The 27,319-nt window shown below is 34.9% G+C and overlaps 1 protein-coding gene across 2 annotated transcripts in view; it reads left to right on the top strand.

The window, feature by feature from the left end:
• Positions 1–24,572, top strand: part of ca10a (carbonic anhydrase Xa) — a 260,678-nt gene extending 236,106 nt beyond the window's left edge. The window contains exons 5-10 of one of the 2 annotated variants that reach the window (NM_001037121.2): positions 265–450; positions 8,995–9,090; positions 14,574–14,646; positions 19,471–19,625; positions 21,359–21,533; positions 23,760–24,572. In NM_001037121.2, coding sequence (NP_001032198.2) covers positions 265–450; positions 8,995–9,090; positions 14,574–14,646; positions 19,471–19,625; positions 21,359–21,533; positions 23,760–23,782 — 708 coding nt within the window. In that variant the 3' untranslated portion in view covers positions 23,783–24,572. The remainder of the gene's footprint in view (positions 1–264; positions 451–8,994; positions 9,091–14,573; positions 14,647–19,470; positions 19,626–21,358; positions 21,534–23,759) is intronic. The other variant, XM_068224646.2, reaches the window with a different exon arrangement.
• The last annotated feature ends 2,747 nt before the right edge of the window (positions 24,573–27,319 follow it).

The following is a 27,319-nucleotide window of genomic DNA, read 5'->3' on the forward strand; positions in this document are numbered from 1 at the left end:
GCCAACAAATAGCAGCTCTTGTGCAGCTGCTTGCCATCTGGCTTTAACTTAGCACCTTTTCTAGCTCATTTAGCACATAACCTTTTCTAAGACAAGCACATTATAAATCAGGGAAGCCACCCTTGAATGAGTCTGTGCCCCACATGTACCACCTCAATCAAAGTGTGGAAGCACAGTTGCTGTTTTTTTTTTTTTTCTTCATCTATTTGATTAGCAGTTTCATTGATGACACTTTTTTTGACCATTTTTTAATTTATTTTAAAGGTTGGAGGGACAATGTACAACACCGGCCGCCATGTTTCACTCCGACTGGACAAAGAGCACCTGGTGAACATCTCCGGTGGACCAATGACCTACAGCCATCGCCTTGAGGAGATCAGGTTACACTTTGGGAGTGAGGACGGACAGGGCTCAGAGCATCTCCTCAATGGCCAGGCCTTCTCTGGGGAGGTGAGCTTCTCAATCCTTTCTGTCCTTTATCATGAGTGGGCTACAGATCAGATCGCAGAGTCCCAGAAGCTGTTGGCAATCGTCAGCCTATTGATCTGTAAAGGTTACCATGTTACAAACATCAGGCCCCACAGGTCAACAGCGGGTGTAGGCTGAAAGAAAACTTAATGCTGTGGATATTGCCAAATATTTTAGAATTTGTATGCATCATGGAACGGTTACAGCGTGCCTCAGAGCATGCATTTCATGAAAAGTTTAAAATGGTTTGCATCATATACAGTAAACTTTGCTCCCAGCTGAACTATGCAGCTTAACATACTGAAAAACACATCAATGTTTTTGGCTGAAATAGTCTTCTAACTGTATTGGCGATGACTTACTGAGCTCATTCTCCAGTGTTAGTAGCCTCCCACTAACAGAGCTATAGCAGCGGGAATAAGCATCTCAATTACCCTTGTGGTGTATATTTAGCATGCACTGCACTGCGGCCTCCATCATTTGATAAAGTCACCAGTCAGTGAAGTCCTGACATTTCTCTTTGAGGGTAATAAGACCGATGATTTGTGTGGCAACAAAATAAGCGTGAGCTTGACAGGCAAATCCTCAGTAATTAATGATTATAATTTCTCCCCCCATCCCTGCGGCAGCCAGCTGATAATCCAACAATAATAAAACAAAGTGTCAACAGTCTATCAGGGCACAGAGACACGTGACCCGGGCACTAAAAGGCCGGCTCTGTCTTTCACTCTTATTTCAAAGCATTATTGCTCTTGATTGACAGTGAATATATATATATATATATATATATATATATATATATATATATATATATATATATATATATATATATATATATGTATTCATGATGTTATTGTTGATTCAGCTAATAAATTTATATCCTTTCTGTATCTGAAGAAAGTGGTTTGTTAGCATTCCAATTCATCTTTGGGGTACCTTTGCACTTGTTAAATATATTTTATATTTTAGTTCATTCATTTAGAAAACGATATAATTTTAGGAGCCCGTAAAAAGCAGATTTTTACACTACATGGAGTTCTGGCAAAAAAGTACAGGTACTGTCTCTAAATTGGTGAAAACAGATTCCGACTTTAGGAGCTAATGTGCATAATAATGTCGTCATGCGTACATGTTTACAAGAAAAACACTTTTTTATTATTTGTTTTCTCAACTTATACTGCTGTTCAACAATTTGGTCAGAAAAGCCATCGAAATATTTAACTTTGCCATCATTTTTACCGTTTTTTTTTTTTTTTTTTTTTGCTTTAAACTGTAAACATATTTTGCTAAATTACTTTTTTAATGTAGGTGCATCCTTTGTGCATTTTACTGACAAAACCATTTCAATGGCAATGAATAGGATTTAAAAGTAGTTTGGTGAAAGATTAAGAATGGTTCTTATCTCACAGGAAGCTAAACAGTATCGAGAATTTATCAAAGTGTGATTTAAAAACAAATAATGGATGGATGGACAGACGGGGGCAGGGATAAAGGAACAGATATGTTTGCTAAATTATGAATATAGTCAGAATTAAAATGTCCTTTTTCTTACTGGCAAATCAAAGTAAAAGTAGGCACACCTTACAAATATGATTTGCCCAAATTTACCCTAACTGCATACATGTAGGAGCGGAGTTTGTTCTAAAAGGCATTTTCATGTAGTTTTTTTAATGATGATGAAGATGATGGTAAAAATACAACTGCAACCAACTGCCTACTATGGGTGTAAAGGACCATGGTGGATCCTAGATCTATACAGATTATGTTTTCTGTCACTGTTTGTTTAGCCTGTATTAATCCATTCAATGTAAAGCTGCACAATTAACCTTTAAAGATCCCAATCTCAATTCAAACCTGCAAAACATTAATGATAAATGATAATAATAATGATTTGCATATGTTTATTAATCATTTGAAGCGCTGCATTCAAATCTGCGTTTGGTCAAGAGAGTTTTAGTCTTTACACTATTTCAGTTAGTTACAATTAACTAACGCAGTAGTACTGGGAGAACAGTTTATAGTTCAGATATAAACACTGATGTTTATGGTGAAGATTAAAATCACAGCTTAATGGAACTTGACGTTGGTGAATGTTGTAGCAATTACATTGTGTAACCAATGGGTGGCGACAAACAACCATCAAAATGATGTCACTGAATAGGTTTTGAAAAATGATCCACCTATAATGAAACATGAAGCTTTACGTGTGAACTGTTGAACCATTCATTGAAAATAAATACGATACGTTGTACAAGATGTTAGATTCCTATATTTAGCATTATCAGCAACAGTAGCAAAGATAATTTTTTGTTGAATATTTTCCTTTTTTTCAGCTGGTTCTTTCTTGATTTTTGAAAATTACAGGTTCTAAGATTAGTATGTTGAAAGCAATGGTTTTTGCAGTAATATTTTTGTATAAATGGAAATCAAATGACATTTGTCTCCTCCCTTTTTTGCTGATGCAAAAAATGGTCTGATCCATGACTCAAAACTCATAGTGTGATGCGAACCGTAAGATTTGTAATTAGTTACATAGCTACTGCATACATGTAGGAGCAGAGTTTGTTTTCATTGACTGCCATGTAGTTTTTTATGATGATGATGATGGTGAAATTACAACTGCATACAAAAAATACATTACATCATATTTGAAAGTACCTTTAGGAGCATGCCTTCTTTTTCTCCTGCTCAAAAATGGCTTTAAATAAAAAAAAGAATAAAGAAAGAAAAGAAAAAAAGGCGTCTAAGAATGTAAATTAAAGCAAATGAGCCGGGACTCTGTCTGTCCTTGAAAAGAGAAAGGAGGAAGAATATTACAACTTCAAATGACAAACACATTCTCAACCAGTGACTGTTTTGCATTCAAATGCAGCCAAGCTTTTAAGCTTTATTTGGATGTCTGTCTCCGTAACATCCAACACGTCTCCCGTTCTCTTCCCTCATTTGTTCTATAGTAATAAAAGATCATGTCTGACTGATGCTCACGACACCCAGAGGGAAGCTAGCTGCCCTTCTGCAGATGCATTGCAACACCTCAGAGTTAATACACGCTTCATTCTACCGGATTCAATATGGACAGCCTCACTCACAAGCTGAAAATGAAACACCAGTGATGAAATGAGTGCTAAAATATTCAAGGTATTTCTCAGAAACTTTGCTTAAAAAAAACTGCCTAGGTGGTTTCCCTCCATTATTTAGTCCTTTTGAGAGAAAAAAAAGAACAAATAAAAAATGTACTGCATTTTAGATATCCCTTGTAGCAAGAACAAACAACTGAAAAGCTTCCACAGTGATTTGATGTGTTTTTTGTCTTTGTTGAGTTTACACTTCACAAGCTTCAGTGACACATTATCTGTCACCGTTCCAATGCAGTGCTTTATTTTATTATTATTTCTAAAGCATCTAAAGCAAAACTTATCTTGACACACTTTATATGATGCATTTATCATACATCATCTTCAAAATGTGGAGTGACAGTTAAGGGGTTAAACTTAAATTACAGTTCAACTAAAAATTAGGGGAGGGGGGATAATAAAATAAAAAAAAAACTTTCATAAGTTTTTTTAAGCTCGTTTGACGTACTGTGGAAAACATTTTTACAATTTGACATGAATTAAGGAAGGTTGTGGCAACTAATAAAAACCAAATCTAGTTATTTGCAAATCCATTTAACACTTATGTTTTAGATTGCACTCTTACCCTTTCAATTAATTTGAATTATTTTCAGTTGTAGCAAAATAATGCATTACCATTCCTAAACAGAAGTCCCCTTCAAGATAAAAAATATCCCTCTGCACAATTAAACTTTAATCTGTAATGACTCAAGATAAATGCAAAAAAAATATGTCAGTTTATCGCACTAAACACATTGCATTAGATATTTTGATTTGTTGTTGTTGTTGTTGTGTGTGTGCACATCGCTGAACTTTGTAACCAATCAAACATTTCTGTTGAGCTTTTTAATAATGGCTATTCAGAAGTTAGTCACTATTGAATTGCATTACTATTAAGAATATCAATCTATACCCAAACATCAAGTGTAATAATGGACTTTTTTATATATTAAAGTTTACCTAAAAAATTTAATTCTGATATTAATTACTTGCCTTCATGTCATTTTAATCCCGTTACACCTTCGATTATCTTCGAAAACAAAAAATAAGATATTTAAAATGAAATCTGAGAGCTCATTCATCCTCTAGAGTCTAGACATTCAGAGTCTAGAAAAGGAATCAAAACATTCTCAAATATTCCATGTGTTTTCAGTGGTTCAACTGCAACCATTGGAATATCTATGATGTATTGCCATTAGAATAAGCAGTGCCTCTATACAGGATGAGAGTTCTCGATTTCTAAAATATCTAAAGATGAACAAATGTCTCAGAGAGTTAAAATGACACAAGGGTACGTAATTAACTTTTTTTATTAGTATTTTGGGGTCAACTAACCCTTTAATATTAGTTTTTTTTTTTTTTTTCAATTTTTATGGAGTCTAATTTTATGGATGCAAGTGTTTTCAAAATATCTTTTGTGTTCAACAGAGGAAATTAGGACATTACAAGGGGGAATGATAATTAGATTTTCATTTTGGTTTCAATCTATTTGAAAGCAAAGTTCATTCAAAAACACCCTGCCATCATTTACTCACACTTGACTGAAATTAAAGATATATTGAAGACATATATTAAAAGATTAAAACCTGTAACCATTGACTTCCACTGTATTGTTTTTTTCCTATTATAAAAGTCTATCATGTTCACATTCTTCAAAATATTATCTTGAGTTCAACAAAAAAAAAAACAATTGAAACAAGTCAAGGGTAAGTAAATAATAGCAGAATTATTGAAAGTGAATATCCCATTTAAGTTATTGAAGAAACTGTACATCACTACACAAATCACATGATGTTATAGTCTAAGCTATAGAGACGGTTCTAAATTTACTGTATCCTGTTGTTTCTTTAGTCTGAGACTTAGGCCCTGTTTAGACGAATATGTTTTAGTTTAAAATGGCGTTTTAGAATGAAAATGATCCATGTCCACACTGGCATTTCACCCAGTTTTTCTGAACAACTCGCCGTCTACACTACACCGCTAAAAACGCACATCATGTGACCACACACGCACTCTGGCAGTGATGAGAGCTGTGGACGTCGAACAGTTCATCAAGGATCTACTGTAAAACTGGATCCAATCTAACTGTATTTGTTAAACATGATATTTAATTCATCTTGTTGTCTATATCTAATAACATATTCCCAGATTTTGGTCTTTTGAATCTCTTACTTGTGTTTTGGCTGAGCGAAAGATAAGTTAATATATTAATTTAAAACACAGATTCTGCACATTTGACTGATTGCTTGCCTTAATTTTCTATAATGTATAAAAGTATTGTACATTATATTTTTATATTGGCCATTATTGATTATTGAAACTGATATTTAGCAAAAGAGTGGGTGTGTTTCGTATTTTCAATGAAAATGAAAAGAGGCAGTAGTGTTATAGGTTCCATTTTGTTATTAATATGCACACAGTGAAAATGACGCTCATATAAATATGCAGCACGATGCCTCAACATTTCTGCTGTCTGTTAAGTTGCTCATATCAAAATGAAAAGAGGCAGTTGCTTATATCATGTTGTCATTTTATTGATAAGATAGTGAAACAACGTTGCCAGGGTGATGTGAATGAGGTTATAAAGTACAATGTGTCCTCGAGAGCTTGTTTTCCATATCAAACTTGCAAAGTCTCAACTTAAAAGGAGAGGATGCAAGACTGAACTTCGTTTAGGCTACTTAATATTAAGGAAAAAGCCCCAATCAGATAGGCAAAATGCCTGCCTCCGTTTTCAGATTTCTCAGTTTTCCCCCATCCACACTGACACGTAGCAGTAAGGTTTAAAAAAAAAAAAAAATGGCCTCATCAGCGTTTTCAAAAAGCTCAGTTTTACTGCGGCGTAGTGTGGACGAATGGCGTAACCATAGCAATACTTAAGCGGTTTAAAACTAAAACGTTTTAGTGTAAACAGGGCCTTACTGTATCAATGCACTTGGAGAAATTTTTGAAATGATAAACAATGAATCAGCAGAATTGGCTTACAGCCCACACTTCTGTTTTAAATTCTCTTCTCACCCTTTCATTAATTTCTAATTATCGATGGCAGCAAAATAATACATTTCCTATTCCTGTTTGACTTTTAGATGCCACAGTATTTTTGCTCATTAAAATCACATTTTTCCACTTGCCTTAAATACAGCAAAGTGCCATAACTAAAGTACAGCACAACATTGGAAATAATCAAACTTCCACTAGAAGTAATTTCTCTTTATTAAACATTGTCAAACTGCATAACCACTCTCTCTCTCTCTCTGACTCTTTATGTGTTCAAATACCACACTGTAGATCTCCAGTCTGTCAGCTTTCACCAACTCCATGCTCCTTCACAAAACATCTTAACGTAATCAAATAGGATTGTTCTCCGTACTCCCGGGCTTTCCGTTTATTTGCTTTATGAGCGCACGCTCCGATTCATCTGCTATTGGACATCTGTTCCAGACGACTGCATTTCATTTGCCCTGTTAGTGCCGTCCACCCCTCTTTTTGCTATCGACTTGCTGTCTTCATATTTGGCCCATGGTAGCCTAAGCCAGCTATCACACAGTAAAGAGCTTGTCAGAGGCCCACCAGAGGCAGAAGCAGAGACACCTCACCTCTCACGGCCTGACAGATCCGTCTGTGTGTAAAGACACACTCAACATCTCCTGCCACTATTCCACACTTCTCCACCATCTGCAAATTTCACACAACCAGTGGATCCAGTGAGATGAGCACCTCATCTTTTTGCACGTATAATGTGACTTTAAAGGAGTGTGTGATGTCTGTGGAGTCTTGATCTTTTGGGTGAATTGCTTTGTACTAGCCTTCACACTCTCTATCTCTCTGGCTGAAGAACCAGCTTCCAAAAAAAAAAAAACTAATCAAATTAACATTCGCTCTGTAATCGCATTCCTCCACACTTGATTAAGTTTATAGACGATCTGTCACTCTCTCCGGCTCTCCTTTTGCATATTTCATAATTACTATCAGCCACAGAGTTTTAATGTATCTCAGCAAAGCTTGGAAAAGAATTGATCCACTTGTTTTGACCAGCAAAAAAAAAAAAAAAAAAAACAGGATGTATGATGCTGCTGCTAGCAACTAAACATGACCCTCAAATTGTTTAGTGTTCTGTGGCTTGATAAGACCTTGGATGAGGCACTTTGCTCCTCTTTTTTAAGCTATTTCACAATAATTGTTCTCTGCTCAAGGTAATCTGTAAGTTTTTCCTCTCTGCTTCCTTTCTGTGGGAGTTCGAAGAAGAAATTGTCCTCTTCACCTATCTAAACACCCAAAGTTTTAAAGCTCTTTCTCAGGGACAGTGTGCGCTCGAGCGATTCAGCGAAGGAAGATTAGCAGAGCTTCACAATGAATTCAAATTTAAATTTGACAGACATGTTCAAACAAAGACAGAAGCAGCTGTTTACCTGTGATTGTGATTCAGAGCCATCTGTAATGACAAAAACTTAGGCTGTTATCCAAACTGACTCGCAAGCTCATTCAAAACGCCACCTTTATTTTTCTCATATTTATTTGAGGTGAAAACAGGTTGTAAGACTTAAAAAAAAACTATAAAAATTAGATTTTTTTTCATAATTAACATCCAAAGTATCAATCAGTAATTATTTCTATTTCTCATATTTCATTCTTTTACTGTAAAAGGGAGTTGGATGTAATATCTCAACACCTGCATGCCACAGTTGACCTTCCTCTTTTGTGTTAGAATTTTAAGACTTTTATTATATTTGAGTAATTTTCATTATACCATTCATTAATGTCACCTAAAATAGTACTTGGCATTTCATTTACAAGACTAATGCAAAGATGTGACAATAGGTTTGAAAATGCACAAAAATGTGATTTGTTGAAAATGGTCATGCATAATATCTTTTCAGTCATCTATCAACCCAACACTAACAAAAACAATCTCTTCATAACAGAATTACACTAGTTTTTGCTTTGATTTGCTCACTGATGTCTTCTACATAGTCTATCCGTCGAGTGACAGTATTTGCATTTGAAAAAATGTAAAACATTTAATTGCAACATTTAAATTTCAGTTTTCTTTTTTTGTTTCTCAGCAATAAAACAAACAAAAAAGGTTACGCCAAATTAGAAATGATGATCTCTGTGTTAAAGGCATTTGCCCCAACCATCTTTATCATTCTCACTCCCCTCTCAGATGGGATGGTGGGCCAAATCAAAAGTTACAATGGGCTAACTTTGGCCTGTGGACCCTACTTTGGGCATCTCTGGTCTATAGGCATATGCAAGTACAACAAAAATAATGACATTCATTTATATAGTATTTTATTAGAATTTTAATACGTTTTTCTTGACTGCTGTCGTATGATAATAATCCCATTTTTCAATGAAAAATTAGTGAAATAAGAGTGAAATCATTAATGATTTTTCTTCTTTATTCACACAGGTGCAACTTATACATTACAACCATGAACTGTACACAAACTACACAGAAGCTGCTAAAAGTCCAAATGGCTTGGTGATAGTGTCTATATTTATGAAGGTGAGTAATGATTAAACACTTAATTTCCATACAATCCACTACACCATATTGTAAATACATAGCCCAATGTTTTTAATTGAAAAATTCTAAATATCTGCTTTCTCTCCAACCAATTGAAGGATGTTTATAAAAAAAAAAAAAGAAAAAACATTACATAGATAGTGTACTTTAAGAAATGTAAGTGCTTAAGAAACTTTGTTTATTATTACTATCATCTTAAAAAACAGCTGTGTTGCTATATATACATACATTCCTTTATGAATAGAAAACCGAGCATCATTTGTATTTCAATTTGTTGCTTGATTTGAATTGGCACATTTAATGTGGCTAGGTGAAAGAGGAAGACACTCTGAAACAATTAGCCATGCAATTACCAGACAACAGGCAAACTAAGTGTGCATCTCCCGGTCACGCTGGAAGGACAAGGTTATAAAATAACTTTCCCCTGCTTTATTAGAGGACCGTGAGTAGACCATCTGCAGAGGCACTATTACCTACTGCTTTCCCTCAGGATAAGAGTTCAAGCTAAGATAATTAACCCATCCAGAGTCATTGGCAGGTTTAGTCCTCTTTGCCCTGGACATCAGCCTGATCCAGTCACCACTGCTGTCTGTCCATATGGAAGGAGACTAACTCATGCTCACTGAACCCATTAAATATATCTTTTGACATGAAAATAGAATGATTAGAGAACACATTTAAATATACTATCAGATCTATGAAGAAAAAAAATATATAATAACCATATTACTAATAGTACAGACCTAAAGTTAGAGAAGTGAATTCAATGTTCAATGCTAAGCTAAAAGTGCACCTCCCGACCTGGAGATGGGCTGAATAGATTAAAAAAGGGATAAAACCTGTCAGTGCCAATAGCCTTGCAGTTAGTGCATCGACACATACAGTAGCACTATTGTGCAACCCTTTGCTAATCATGTCAACAATCTACTATCAGGGTTTCAGCAGGTTTCAAAAGTCAAATTTAAGACTTTAAGAGCAATATGAATGGAATTTCAAACTTAATCAGGGATAAATGCTAAGGATTTTTTGGTAACACTTTACAATAAGGTTCATTAGTTAATGCATTTACTAACATGAGCTAATCATAAACAACACATGTACAGCATTTATTAATCCTAATTGAACATTTACTAATGCATTATTAACATTTAAGTCCATGCTTGTTAACTTTAGTTAATGCACCGTAAGTTAACATGAACTATTGTATTTTTATTAACTAACGTTAACTAAAATGAACAAATACAGTAGTTAATGTATTGTTCATTGTTTGTTCATCTTAGTAAATGCATTAATTAACATTAACTAATGAACCTTATTGTAAAGTGTGACCGATTTTTTTTTTTTCTAATGACCTGGAGAGCGTTTCCCAAACAACGACATAACTCACATCTGAACTATCATAGTAAGATGCATCGTTTGAGAAAAGAACGATGTAGGGATGAAGTTTCCAAAAACTTCTAGTTTCTCTGTCGCAGATCCATCCTTTAAACCATGCTAGTTATAACGAGATTTATGCTCTAAACGGGGTGGTAACAACTTTATTAGAGAAGAACCCCATAATTTTTTTTGTGCATCATATTGTTTTACACACACAGGCATTTAAAAAATATCCAATATTAGTTTTGGTGAAAACATGCACTCGTTCTTCATATTAATTGAAATATAGGTAAATGGCACTTACAGGGCCAATGTTTCCTTTACAAATATTATTGAGGACATTACATATTCTATTCTAAAACAAAAAATCACTCACAAAAGCTAAAACGCATTCTAATCTCATATATAAATCATAAATAAATAAATAATGAGGCTATTTATAAAAAAAAAAAAAACAATTTTATACTTATCATTTACTAGGTAATGAAAAAAAAATCTAATTTAATAAAATATTAATAATATTAATGATGATGATGATGATGGTTATTATTTTTATTATTAGTAGTAATAAAAATAATAATTAGCAGGATATTGTTTATTTATTTATTTTTTAAATCCACTGTTACAATTTGAGATGTAAATCACTGCAGAAATGTTCTAACCAACAGGCCCATCTCATATACATTTCAGATACTTAATAAATAACCTACTATAAATTAAAAGCATTAACGTATGCTATGATTTTTGTGTTCACATGCTTTGGAGACGCAACATAAATTCTGCTTTTAAATAATAGGTCACCTATAGCTTCTGTCGTGAGCCACGGCTGTGTTTAAAATGAAATGAATGTTTTAAAAGTGCACTACGAAGAGAGCGCAATTGTAAACTTGAAGATCGCTAAAACTAAACTGTAAAAATACTTTCAAAGCAAATTACACTAAAGAAAGGCTACTTTAATGCTTTTTTAAAAAATTATTCCAAGTTTAAATGTCAGAATGTTCTAAATGCACAGGGGGGATAACTGGGAATAGAACACAGCCAATAACTATGGTTCTATCTATAGCTCCATACAAGTTTGCGATGCAGTTTGTGATTGTTCGTTGGAATGATGGATTTGGGAAACAGCAAATCAACAAACTATGTTTGTAACAATGAAACTTGTGACATTAATTGGCTAAAGATGGTTTTCAGAAACGCATCCCTTGTTGGGCCAGCGGAAAACTTGCCCTAAACTTTTAGTTGCCCTATCAAAAAAAAAAAAAAAAAAGAGATTTCTTTAGGCCTGTTTTCACTGAGTGTTACAGTACAGTACGGGTCACCTTTATCAGGCTTGTGTTTCCACTGGCAAAAGGGTACCAATGGTGGACATGGTGTACGACAAAGTTTTAGTGAACGTCATTCTCCACCAGGAAATTTCAAAGTAAAGCTGTACGGGTTGTTCAAAGACCATATGAGAAGCACTTCTCACATATCAGATGCTTTATTCACATAAATGCTTGTCTATAACCGTTTATTAGTATCCTTTCTATGAATATGATTTGATTATAACTGCAGATCTATGATACATTGTGAAAAATAGCCTACTGTAACTTCTGCGATTATATAAAAGAAATAAATGCAACAAATTTGAGCACTTACAGACCCTTACAGTCTCCAGTATGTTACCAATTACAGAAAAACTACACACAACATACATTTAGTCCTTATTTGTCTTAAAAAACAACAAACAACATAGCCTACAGTCAGTGCAAACCTCTTATTTGTATATTTATGCTTCAGCAGCACTTGTAACCTCTTGTTAGAAAGTAATTCCATCATTTCAAGTTCATTATCGTCCAAAAGGTGATGCTAATAGTTAAACATGGCAGTTTGTTCATGTTTTAGTTCGCCAAAAGAATAATTTGCTCCTTTGCATTTTCGGACATCTCTTTTGTTTGTTTTTTGCACTTCACTCTCGCATTTGTTTGTTTCTGAAAGGAAGGCAGTAGCACTTGATTAATCATGCGCAATATATTATCATTAGCTCAAGATGTTCATTAATTCAATTATAGACGTGTAGTGAGCTCACGCGAGAATGTGAAACCGCTTGCGGTTTAGAATGCCTTGTAAACAACTATGGGACACAGGGTAGATTCTGCTTTTTTTTCTTGGCTTTATGGCTGTTCATCAAGATGGCAACAAGGTTTGTTTAAGTTCGGCTCGACCATGGCTCGTTGTTTTATGTATACATTATTACGGTGTAATGTCCCGGCTGTGTATTTAAAAATGGAGCTTCCTTTGTTTTCATTCTCCTGCTTGTGTACACGCTGGTGACGTTTTTCTGTAAACCAATAGCATTCAGCTTCACATCTAGCTTCACCTTTTAGGACCCTTATGTTGTGCTAAAAAGTGGTACGGTACGGTTCACTTTTTGGTACCTTCTGACAGTGGAAACAGCCATAAAAGCATACCAAACTGTACCATACTGTGGAAACTAGCCACTGATAACATTTTAAATAATGTGTCAAAACAAATAATTTTTAACATAGATTTTCTTTAAACAATGTTTTTTTTTTATAATAAACTAAATTTTAATCAATTTATATGGACATGATAAAATTAAAACCTGTTCAAAACGATTTAAGACCTACAAAACATTCTTGCTGTGAATTTAAGACTTTTTAAGGCCTAAAATTTTAGATTTTAAATGTAAGACTTTTTAAGACCTTACGCACACCCTGACTATCCTATAACAAGGACAAAGTTATTAAAATGGTAAAACACAACTGTTTAAATGCAGGGGAAAATTAAGTAAAAAAAAGATGATGAATGAATGATCCTTTAATATTAGTGCGAATATACCACAGCTTTTCTAAAGTTGGTAACTGCAATGTTCATGTAAAATAATGAATAATTGTTTATGAGATTAAAAAAAAGATTGAAGTTTTAATAAATAATTGCTAGAATACCTCTAAACATGGTATTCTGGACAAAAGAAGAAATGCATTTTAAAAGAATGTTTATTGTTTCAGTGTTTATTTTAGAGTTTTCTTTGTCTTTTTTCTCACTAACATACAAGATGTGTTTGATGCTATTCAGAAACATTGCCCTCCATGTCGATAATCTGAGAACAGTACTCTTGTTTCTCTGTGACATGAGTCATTCTCAAAGCCTTTTTCTGAGGTACCACATGCAGTGTTCTTTATGGCGTCACACCTCTAGGGACCCCCTTTCCAAACTAAATACTTTGAATGCAAAAAATTGTCCTGGAAATAAACATTTTAAAGAGAGATAGAAGTGGCTGAATAGAAGCCAGCCATTTTGTTTGTTTTGTTGACAAACAGTGAACTATTTAGATGGCAAAACTGTAGGGAAAGGCAGTATTCTTAAGGAAAAAACATTTATTGTGAGAAATGGTATAGGGTATTCTTTGTTCACGCTCTATGTAGTCAGCTCTAATTAATTCTTGGAATAGATAATGCCTAACTGAAGCCCCAGTTAATATCACAAAGTCTTGAAATGATGCGACTAAGACTTTTAAGCCTCAGCCGTTACTGTTCACTCAATGAGTAGGTCAGGAGAGAAGTGATTGGTGTTGTAGTCACAAAGTACATGTCTTTAATCGTTCAGACTGAAAGAGTTTCAAATTAGCAAGTAAAGTGGAGTCAGAGAAAAGCATGATAACGGTTTCTCGCTGTCTTCGTTAATGCTCTTTTACTACTTGCTAAAAGCAGTCTGAGTTGCTGTAGAACTATGTAGTTTGCATGGAAAACACGGCAGTGTGTCCTGAGTGATTCTATCAGGTGTCATTTAATTACAGAACACTGCTGGGTTCATCCTGATGCATTTGAGTGCACTAAAAAATGTTTCGGCGTCTTAATGGATTGAGTACACTTCAAGAGACGTGATGTTAGCACCTTAGTTTTTCACATTTTAAACTGAATGAATGGGACATTCCTTTCTCCTGGGATATGTTATGTTGTTTTCCATTTCAAATGAAGTTGTCACTTATAATATGCTTCTCTTTTCTTTCCCCGACCCTCACCTGTTTCCCTCTCCTGTCTATCATTCTGTCCTTTGTCCCCTTAACACCTGTTCTGTTTCAGATATCTGAGACTTCGAATTCATTTCTCAATCGGATGTTGAACAGAGACACTATCACAAGAATAACATACAAGAGTAAGTGGAAGCATTACATTGTTATCGTTTGAAATGAAAACTGATTTAGCTTCTAAATGTGATCGATAGCACTGGCATTTGATGGTGGAGTCAGATGTGTCTGCTCATACCGTGCAGTGAATATCAGGTGTATCTTTATCGGCTGTAAGAGTTATGTAAACATCTGAGACTAGCTGTCGGTGAGGAGAGCTGGAGATTTTGCATCTGTGTATGTTTATCATGACATCTTGCGGTGGGGAGAGAATAAATGACAGAATCATGTTATGCATTCATGGATATACAGAGTCTAAAACCACAGACTCTCTAACTACATACAGAATATCACATAGGGAAGAAATTTCTACGCAATGTATCCAGGTACAATATTAGATGTTAAATAAATGTACATCACATAAATACACCACTATTCAGATGTTTATCTATTAAATGTTGTATGCTTATTTATTTAATTTGATTGAAAATACAGAAATTTAAAAATATATATTACTTGTATTATCGCTCTAGAGATGTTCATTTTCTTTTTCAGTTTTCAGCAGCTTTACTCCAGGTTTCAGTATTAAATGTTGCTTCAGACTGCTGCTTAACTCTTTCCCCAGCATTTACATCACCTTGTCAATTAAGAGACAACACTTGCCAGGCATTGACACCTTTTTTACGAGGATCTGTGTTTTAGGTGTACAGTAAGTAAAGTTTTAGCACATATCCTGAATGAGTACTGGGTCTTAAGAAAGAGAAATACATAGACCAGGGGTGCCAGGAACTGTGGAGTTTAGCTCCAACCTGAACCAGCTAATCAAGCTCTTACTAAAGGCTGTTTCTCAACATAGAGGATGATCTCGCATTCTTGTAGAGATCGATCATGACAAGTTACTTTGGGAGAATGAAATGAGAAGGCAGCAATAACACATACTGTAAGACTGACATGCTGCTTTTTTTCCTGATGGTCAAATGATCTTCACACATTTTAACCGAAAACAATTTAAACATTACAACATTCATACAACAATTTGTAGTTTCTTCCCCTTATAAATTACATAGTCAACATGTGCAAAAGCTTTACAAAGACACTGTAATTCAATTTCAGTAAATAAACACCTTTTTTTATGTGTTTATTAAGATGTTTACTATCACATTTAGGGGAAACTCCTGAGATAATCAACTTATATCTCTCAACTGTAAATAATATTTAATATAAAAAAGACTGCCCTCACAGGTCTGTATTCTTTGCATCCTTGTTAAAGAACACATATGGGTTATTTCACACACCCTCTGTCCTTGCAATCTCGAGTATTGGAACTGAACTTTGGCTGTTGATGAAGACGTTACATGAGGAGCACAAGGAAGCAAGATTGGTTAAAAACAAATATTGGGAAACTACTAGAAGTTGAAACTATACTTTATTAGAGTAGCCGTAACTGGTAAGGTAAAAAGAAGAGTTACACAACTGCACAGGCTAGCATTAATGGGTCAGTAAGATAATGGCTTTTATAGACTTAAAAGATTCTAGATGTGTTTTGAATAGACCAGTAACTCATCAAATCTACATTTATCTATTGGCTTTGCCCATCAGGACATATGCTCACACGCATATACTCACTAAGTTAAGAAAAATGCATACAGTATATGAAACCTATCTGCATTCAAGTGGAAATAAAGCACATACGGGTCAAATAAAAAGCCTGGCTCGTTATTTTGATAAATAATTGCCTCATATATTATTGCTATGTACAGAATGCTAGTGGGACAAAAAGGTAAAGTTGTCCAGTTGATTAATTTAATGCTGTATTCTTTTGTTTAAATAATTTATATTATTTAAAAAGTTTCAGAAATATTTTTGTTATCGTTGAAAAGAAACTTTAACCATTTAAGTAAGATTCACCAAAAATGACCTTGTGCTTGCTGTCTTTACAAATGAGAACATACTTTAATACTCATCTGTTGTGTCCTACTCAGGCAAGGCAACAAGCAATAAAAGTATGTTTTCAAGTGTTTTTTATGTCGCAATAGGCTGCATTGCAGTTTGATGCACCCGGATTCTTTAGCCACACCAATAACTTTATCTCAAACTTTAAAGCTGCAGTTTGTAACTTAGGACACAGTAGCAGTTAATAAATTAAACTGCTGGAAGAACATTGTTGCTGAAGCTGCTTGTCTCTGTTTATAGATATGACGTGTCAGGCACATACCATTAAATCTGAAATGGTCTGTAAATAAACAATTAGGGCTAGAAAAGAAACAGAGTCAGAACAACACCATTACTAAAGATAGAAAGTATGGATTATTCATAACTTAAACAAAAAATAAATAAATAAATAACACAGGCAAGTTGTTGCATGATAAACTAGGACTTACAAGGTACAGCAATGTTATTGTGATGGGACATATGATCGTGCAACTTTGCCATTCTTGTGGTTTGGAGGAAGATGTAAAATAAAGTTGGTGTGTGTGCATGGACAAAGTTGCAGTTGCACTGGAGTTGAGCCGAAAGGTTTTGTCTGGTGTGCAGTTCACATGATTGTTCATATCACATTAAATCACTAAAATGAATGCTCTATGTATCAGATCAGTTAGTCAGACAGTGTATGTGTGCATTGAATCATTCTCTTTTCTGACACACATACAGTAACTGCAAGTAGAGAGGTTTATCAAATTTCTGCACAGCTTAAAAAAAAATTTTCATTCATTTGAATTTTTACGTGTTGGCACTCTGAAAACCTTTTTAAAGTCTAAACATACTCTGCTATGAGACAGGCAAGACAAATGTGAAAGCATCAGCTGATCACACATTACCACACATAAAAATCTGAGATAATATATGCAATTACCATTTATTTAAAATATAAGTACATGTTTGATTTAAAAAAAAAAAAAACATATTAAACATATTTAAAATTGTGAACATTTATATATGAATATGACAGGATGGCTGTGACAAGAACCGTGGGAGAACCACACTGTATCTCCGATGAGAACTAGACCTAAATATTTATGTAATCTAGGTCATATTTCTGCAAATGACAATGATATTGACTATTATAAATTCCATATTTAATGTTTTATTGTAAATGTCACACAACCATTTTGAGTGGGTGTGATTTTTAACAGATGTGTGTGAAAGCTTTACAGATGAGGTTCATCTGCATTAGAAAAATGTAATCTCCTAGTGTAAAGGGTCTAGTTGACTTTCAATAAAAGAAAAAAAAAACCCAAACCAATTACTGAATTCATACTGGAGGCACAAAAATATTTTAAATAAAAAGGAATTTGGTTGTATGTACCTTTAAAAAAAAATCTGATGATGATGTGTGATTGAGTCAGCTTGCTAGGATAAAATAAAAACATTTATGCTGTGTGTAAAATACTGATATGTTTGTGTAAAACAAATTAACAAGAAACATTTCTGTTTGTGTTTTATTTTTTTCACAAATGTGAATGTGTTGATTGTTACTATGGAAATGTCTGCTTGGAAACTGCTTTCCACATGAAAATATCTTAATTCGGTATCTCAGATAAGATGCTGAAAGGCAATAACATTATTCTAATGTTATTATTGTTCTGAAATAAAATAAATGTTGTACTTGTTCATCAAATTAACAATAAGTTCTTTTCCGGACACAATCTGTAGAAAATCAATTCAAATCCCACACAAGCCCACAAGTGTTCCTCTTGTCTGAGCATATTTGTGTAATTATCCAAAATTGGCTCTTTGTCAAAAGAAACAGTGTTGTTAACTTTCATAACCACCTCTGTTGATCATCCTCTGAATTAGAATTCATTTTACAACTTCTTCCTAATTATTAATTGACAGCAGCAACTTGTATGCACAGGACCTGAGTAAGTAAAAACCAAAGATGTTGAGAAGTAAATGTATTCAGGCCTATTAAATTCAAACTGATTCTTAGTTTGGGAGTATTTCATGGCCACCGCTGACATGCAGTGTAGAGGAAATGTTCCGTGGCATTATCCTTTAAACTCACCAGAGGGACTTTTGAAAAAAGGCCTTCATAATTGAATTAATAGGGGTGGGAGAGAGTGGATGAATAGATAGTGTTCTGACCCCTGGTGGCTGGTGCGTGAACACAGGCTGGCTGAGCTCAGGGAGGACTCAACAGCACTTGCAGAGGGAGGCAAGAGGAGCGTGGGCTTTGACAGCTGTCAGAGCCTCCCCACCCTGCTCCTCTGGCCTCCCGCTCCGTTCCCAGTTCAGTCTTTGCAAATGCACTACTACCAGCCTTCGTGTTCACCGGCAGTGGAGCCAGCGCATGTATTTTTCAAACACATCCTCCTCCTCGGCGGCCAAAAGGAATTATTTATGCCACCAAAGCTATCAAAGTTCTGCGCAATGACGCTGGTGGAATTGCAAACATGCAGGGAGATAGAGTGGTAATCAATGGGATAGAGAGAGAATAACGAACTATTTCCTCTGGCTGACGCGAGTCGGAACCTATTACTTGTCTGTTGTCAATGCAAGGTGGGTTCAATATTGCTGTTCTTCATAAATTCAGTGGCACATTATCTCATGTCAGCCTGCTATTGTGAAGTCAAAATAACATGCGCTGTCACTGTCTGACAACAAATCAAAGGCAAAACATAAATACTGAAAAGAACTGTTCAGAGCACTGATACAACACTTTTTGTTGTTGCTTTCTCTTTTGCTATTGTCATTTCCACATTTTTTAAGTCATTTTTTGTTTGTTATTGAATTTGTATCTGGGTGAATACTTGGCTGGAATGTACACATATATTTGTGAATTGGCTCTCTAGATTACTTTTTACTGATAAGCAACAACATTTTGTTGGCATGCTTTTGCTCTTTTTCTATAGATGATGCATACCTTCTCTCGGGGCTAAACATTGAGGAGGTGTATCCAGAGACAGCAAGTTTTATCACTTACGAAGGGTCTATGACAATCCCACCATGCTACGAGACCGCAACGTGGATTCTGATGAACAAGCCAATCTACGTCACAAAAATGCAGGTAAATCACTGTACGCTGTCAAAAATAGGTTTGCTGAGAATTTTATGGCTATATTTGTTCACAAAGTTAAGTATAGTAACATCCAAATCTCGGGAAATAACAAAATGTCACACTGAAAGAAACAAAAGAGTAACAACTACCAGATCACATTATGCCTTTTTTCACCGAGTGCTATGGTTCGGTTCAGTATGGGTCACCTTCATCAGACTTGTGTCTCCACTGCCAAATGATACCCTTTTGGTAGGCCTGGTAAAAGACAGAATGCTGCGGTTGACATCATTCTCGCTCAAATAAAGTTAAAAAAAATAAAGCTGTATGGGTAAATCACATTTATAGAAAGCACTTCAAACTAAACAGATGATTTACATTTATGTATAAATGTTAATTACTAACCTTTCTATGAACAGGGTTAATTATAGCCGCAGATCAATGATAATGTGAAAAAGCCTACAGTAAATTCTATCAAAAAAATAAATCATATGAACACATACAGACATTTACAGTCTTAAAAATGCAACTAATCACAGGAAAATTACCCAAAACGTACATTTAGGCCTTATTTGTGTTAAACTATACGGAATGTATACAGTCAGTGCAAACCTCTCTTCTGTATCTTTATCCTTCACCAGCACATGTAACGTCTTGTTAGAAAGTAATTTCGTCATTCTGAGTTCATAATAATCCAAAAAGTGATGGTAATAATTAAAAGTTGAAGTTTATTCCTGTCTTGGATTGCTGGAAGAATCGTTTGTTTTTTTGTGCTTCACTCTCGTGTTTGTTTATTTCTGAAAGAATGTGAGAAGCCGCATTTCTATAATCAAGCGCAATATAGATGAGCAGCGAAGCACAAACATATGAATGGTAAAAAGAAAAAGTAAAACCATTTCTTCTTACAACAACCTCGTAAACAATGGGACATGGGACAGATTCTGTTCTTCTTGGCATGTGGTTGTTTATCACAAGACGATGACAAGGTTTGTTTGAGCTCGGGTCAAGCATGGCTCATTACTGTATGCATTATTACAATGTAATATCTTGGCTGCGTATTTAAAAATGGGGCGTCCCTTCCTTTCATTCTTCTGGCTTGTTGCATGCAATGATAACAATTCTCTGTAAACCAATAGCATTCAGCTGCGAGTGTAGCTTGACCCGTTTTGATACCATTCTGTTGAGCTAGGGACCCTTTGTAAAGGGGTACAGTTTGGTTCACTTTTTGGTGCCCTTTGACAGTAACAAGGACAAGAAAAGCATACCAGACCAAACTGCTCAGTGGAAACAGGCCATTCAACAAAAACTCCAGTGATTAAAACTGGCAAACAGTCACACAATACAACCATATGCTGGGAAGAGGTAGAATGAGACTAAAAAACACAACACATTTTTTTTTGTACCTTATTCAAACAAACAAACAAACAAAAAAGCTGCAGCAAGATCCATTAGATGAGTTACTGAAAGAATTTCAGAACATCAAATCGAGTCAACCTTTTAGAGTTATTTACTTGATCTAAAAATCTATTTTTATGGATTGGGCTAACGCCAGGCTTCTTAAAGGCAGAACTTGTCACTTTTGACACTGTTTTGATCATATGTAATATAATCTGTTCTTGAATGACACACTCACGTAGCTCTCTAGACACTCTTTGATGCGGGTCTGTTAGGATTGGATTGACTGTGCGATAATTGCCTGACCTGCCAAGAGAGAGTCAATATAAAACCTCTGCTTGTCCTTACAGATGCACTCCATGCGACTGCTAAGTCAGAATCAGCCCTCGCAGATATTCCTCAGCATGAGCGACAATGTTCGCCCAGTGCAGCCTCTGAACAACCGCTGCATTCGCACCAACATCAACTTCAGCATGCAGGGCAAGGACTGCCCCAACAACAGGGCACAGAAGCTGCAGTACCGAGGTCAGTGAAGCTGTGATCTCTCAGCCTGCTTTGAATTAGAGACTAAAGCAGACTATGACAGAGCCAAGTGTGTGTACAGCTTTCATCATTGACTTCCCTCAACAACACCAACTCCAAGGCAGAATAACACTGTTGATCATTATGAACAGGTTTGCTGAAAACTTTAGGAGAACTTGGTTTAGTTTTCAGATGACTTGAAATAGTGCATCAGATACAACTTTTTTTAAAGGTGTTATTTTTTTTTTCTATATGCTCATTTATTTATTTAAAAGATCTTATTGCAACACTTCATAAAATTTGTAAGAGGATCCATGAACATAAGCAGGCAACTGTATTTCTGTTTTAGAGAAGCTAATGTAATGCGTGTTTTATTGTTTTACATCACTCAAACACTCATACTAGATAAGTGTAATGAATTATTCAGCACCATTTGAGCAAATATTTTCACTAAATTCCTTAAACTCGCTTTTATTTTGTTAATATTTACAAGTAATCTCCTCTTGACCATGCATCATTTATTGACCAAGAGTCCTAGGAATTCCAATAAAGCTCAGACAGCCATGGGCATTTTATAATGTGTTTGTGCTTTAACCAGAATGCCTGAGATATTGTTGCAAATGGTTTCAGCAGTAAAGCATCGTAAGCACAGAGGAAAGTCTACTTTATTGAGCTTGCTTTTACTGCATGAATTTCCTTATATTGTTGTGAAATGAGTAGTGTGGCACTAGTTTGAGAGGTTACATTTGCCACACTGGTAGGCGATACAAAAAGATTCCTTCCTTTTATTGCAGTTGAGTGGTTAAAGGATGTACAGTAAATATCTTGGAGGAGAAGAAACGGAGAGAGGTATTTAATTAGCGTTGGATACGCATCTGAGGTCATGTATCTTAACCAGGGAGACGTGTGCTTTTGTAGCAGGCATAGTGAGGTGTCTGCAGGCTAATTGAATGTTAAATTTTTAGCTTGAGGTGGTGATATGCAGAGTGCGAGCGAAAATTGTAATTCTGGGAAACTGCACAATGAAAATGAACCAAGGCTTACAAGAACATCAGCCTGTACTGGAAGAAAAAAAAAAGTAGGGCATTATAATTTAGTTTTTTATTTCGTACTGAACCACAGATGTACACATTATGAAAGACAAAATAAATGAATTTAACTATTCTCTTCAAATTTTACATTAAAGAAGCAGTGATGTGTGTTTGCTGATACATACACATGCACCTCTAGTCCTGAGCAGTGATGTTTGCTTGTTCTCAGGGCTGAGCAATATGTTTTCCTAGTGCATAACTTGCATTTTACTTCATTTTACATAATATTAAGTGAGGGATAATGTACATCTAGGTGATTTTTTTCCACGCAGAATTATCCCCTCTAGATGCATATTGTCCTGTTCATTTAATGGCTATTTGACACTAAACTATCATCTGAAGGTTCATCTGTAGCCGTTTATTAAGTATTTGAAATGTGAAACTATTTAAAATCCTCTGAACGCAGCGTACACTAACCTACTATTCAGTCACAAGAACAGTCAAACAGTCAAGAATAGCAGTGAAAAAAAAAAAAAAAAAAAAAAATATATATATATATATATATATATATATATATATATATATATATATATATATATATATATATATATATAGTCATCATTCGAAAGGGATTATAGTATTAGGACAAGTTTTTGATATATTTCAAATGTTGACTACTGTATATCATGCTATAAAACTTAATATTGTAATCTAATCTATTTGTTCTGGGGGGAATAACTGATGACTGTGACCAAATACTGCCTTTAGAAAAAGGCTAAATTTCACAATATACTAACATACAGACATCTGTCATAGTCCTGAATAAGTAGCTGTCACAGGAGTGCTTTCAGTGTCCAATGAGAGGCTTAACGGCTGCCAGCCTACTAAAAGTCCCATCTTAGAAATTATTGCCATTTTCAAATAGCCACTATCCTTAAATAAACTGCATATTTGCAATCTAAACAACAAAACTCTGCCTAAAAGATGCTATACTGAGTTTCGTCCTCTGCCTGACACTCACTGTGGGCAAAGTGATATACATGGAAGAAACAGTGCTGATACTGGCAGAATATCACACAGCTATCAGCCAATTAGATTTGGAGACCAGAAAGAGCTGTTGTATGTGTATATAGTATGTGATCTCAATGTAGTTGTTGAAGAATGTCATAATAATAATACTATTATTTTTCTTTTAAAGTGAACGAATGGCTGCTGAAATAGAGCCAGGATGCAGACCAACCCAAGAACACTAACAACATTGAAAAGGATGAAGAGGAAAAGCTCATGGATAAACAGAATGAAGACTGACACATGTCCTGCCAGAAAAAGTCATGATGTTGTAAAGAAAAAAAAAAACAAAAACACCACTGCAAGAAGAGACTCTGCAAAGTTGGCAAAGAGTTCCAATTTCATACATCCAATCAAAACCAATGACATACCTACACAAATGTTTTGATACCTTTTTTTGGGAAAGCAAACAAAATATATATATATAACATGTATTTCATAGGCTCTTCACGTATTGAACTGAATGTTTTTAGCCTTTGTACATATGGACAACTTGCTACCAATCTTGGGATAAAGGGACAGGACATTGAAGCACCCTACCAATACTGAGACATCCTTGAACATAACTGCATTCTCAATCTTTATTCTGGCTCGTGCTGTGGAGAACCGGAGCAGAGGCAGCCTTGCAGATTTATTATCAAGACAAAAACCATCATAAAGAAGACTACGGCGTGATGTTGTCCGTGGAGAAAAAAAAGAAAGTGTCTTGGCCTTGTAAATATAATTATTCATGCTGAAAATGAATATGTAAAGATAAAATAAACATTTAAAAAAAATAATAATATCAGAAGGAAAATAAATGAAAAAAAAAAGTTGAATATTTTACGCTTGGCGCACTTTCTGGAGCAGAGCTGATGCCTTTTTTTCTGTTTCATTGTTTACAATGGTCATACACTGTGTTTGATTAATGTTATCGGCCCAATAAATGTGTTTGGAAAGTTCATTTTTTGTAAATATTTTTCTCTGTGTTTGGCTGCTCATGTTAATATGCAGTACAAAACTTTAAAAAGAGGGGGAAAACATCCGCTGTGTTTGGTGCGAACATCTTAAGAGCTGCTTAGAAGTGAATTGTTCTATTTTTGACTGAAATCAAACTAAATATCTGTTTAATGAGGCTGACGATGGTTGCAGAAACACTGCAGTGTTGATTTGCTGTGGATTTGTGTGGCGTCAGCGAGTGAAAGCTTCATTGATCGCCCACACCACCTTTTGGTTTAATTATATCTCAATCAATGAAGCATACCTCCTGTTTTAACCCCGCTGTGAGCAAAAACACGGCCTGTGATTCTAGTATTTTATCATGGTAGTGCACAGATGGCTAATAAAAAGATAACAAGAGGCAGAAAGTTTCAACAGCAAGCGCTCCTGGTTACTGTGGCCATTTTTCCACCAGGCCTGCAGTTGAAACCAAATTAAGCCTTTTGATAGATAAATACCGGCTGTGTTTTACTCTTGAAAAGTAATCACCTGCGGCCTACAGCACATATTAGAGGGGCAAACTTGCGTCTGTTCAGTGATACCACCTGTTCCTGCCAAACACTAGAAACACATCAGAAAACTGGAAAGGAGGCACTCTGATGTTGAGAGGATATTAATGCTAATACATTAATAAAGCAAAGAAAAGGTCTCTGGCTCTCAGGGAATTTAAGTGCAGCAACGGCAGGAGGAAATGATGTAAGACTTTTATTAAAAGCCCATGCAAAGACAGATGTCCAGATTCTTGAATGTGCTTAGTTCTGTGGTCAAATGACACCTCAGCTAGGGCTGCAACTAACAATTAGTTTAATAATCGATTATTATGTCGAATATTTTTTCAATGAATCAATGAATCGGATAAAAAAAAAAAAGAAAAGCATTCATTAATAACCCTTTATTAAATAACAGAACTAACAAACGTTGTCCTTGCACATCTATGAGCTGTTGTAATGATAATAATAAAAATAATAATGATAATAATCAAATAAAAAACTAACTTAGTAATTTTTTCCTGTTTTCAATCCAAATATCTAAAAAAATCTTAAATCAAGATGCATACTAGACACATGAAATAGCATAAGAAATTATGTCTTGTTTTTTGAAAAAAAAAAATCTCAATTTTGTGATTGTTTGCTTAAAACAAGCAAAATTATTTGCCGATGGGGTAAGAAAAATAATCTTAATGAGATATAATCTCAAACAGAAGTAATAAGCATCACTTAATTTTCTCATCCATTTGTTCTTGCCTAGTCTTGATTTAAGATTTTTTAGGTATTTGGACTTGAAACAAGATGAAAGAAATAAGAAAAGGTTTTATTTATTTATTTATATTTTTATTTTATTTTATTTTTTTTTGCAGGGTAGCTTTATGACAACAGATTTAAAAATTAATGATCCAAAAAAGGCGAGTGTCTAAAAATTCTTTAGTCTTGCAATGCAAAGTGCAAAGTAACTATAGCAGCGCTGCTTTACTTCTTTTATTCACTCTGTCACTGGTGAGGCCCCGGAAGTATGTTTTGCTAGGCGATCATTATTTTAAAGCATTCACCTTTAATGTTTTTGTGTCAACATGTCATGTTTGTCAGCCACTGCAGCCACAAAATCGCTGTATGACAGATGTAACACAGATATGTGAGTGTTTGTTTGTTGTTTAAAAGATGTATAAATGATCTTGATTGTGTTATATAACTTGAGATGGGTATCAGCATGTTTATTTGTGGCCGCACACATGCCTCATTCACAAAAGCAAAACAGGATTCAGCACATAATTTCCTCAGTTACTCCCAAAATGCATGCAAGCATGTGGCTGGCCAGTTGGGAGAAGAATAGATTGAACTTTATTGTTACTTTACTACGTGTTTCTGAAATGAATAATACACATCGGCAAGATTTGAAAGGACTGTTAGACTTTCATAGACTTTCTTGTGTTTTACAAACTCTAAATGTATTGTTTTACTAGTATGTGTGTGCATTTACATGTCTAAAACATAAAATAAGCAGTGGGTGGTTAAAAACACTGCATAATTGTGATAATTGCCAACGCTCAGTTTGAATTTTTCACGTCATGCTTTTCAAGCTGGATAACAAGTAAACACCAGCACCAGGGACATTACGTTTCTCACTTCAAAATGGAACAAAAGTAGGATTCTGTAGTGATTACCCTGCTTTTGCACCCTTCCTCCTCTTCAAAGACTCCAACATGTTTGCATTCCAGGTGCTGAATCATTGCCGTGGTGCTCCTGTGATCACTTTTGCATACTTGGCTGTTAACAGATTTTTTTTGTTTATTTAGTGTGAAATGCTCTTACACCTTGAATGACTAGGGTCACACAGATTTCTCTGCCTTCGCCATGTATCTTTCCTCTAATGTTACCTCCACTCGTTTTTTTTTTTTGCTCCGTTCTGTCTATGAGGCGAGAGAGGCAGTTTTTTTTTAAATGATCAAATGTCTCCACGTCACGTGACATGAAGAATTGATTATGAAATTTGTTGCCAATGCTATAAGTAATCAATTTTAATTGATATAATCAATTCGTTGTTGCAGTCCTAACCTCAACAAATACTATTAATATCATAAATTTGAATACTTAATAACAACTTTCATCCTAAAGGGATAGTTCACCCAAAAATAAAAATTCTGTTATTAATTACTTACCATCATCAAAGAGCTTAGAATGACCAAGAGGCGACGCTCTGGTGTAATTTGGGAAACAG

This window comes from Danio rerio, chromosome 12, assembly GCF_049306965.1.
Source record: "Danio rerio strain Tuebingen ecotype United States chromosome 12, GRCz12tu, whole genome shotgun sequence".
Classification (NCBI taxonomy): Eukaryota; Metazoa; Chordata; class Actinopteri; order Cypriniformes; family Danionidae; genus Danio; species Danio rerio.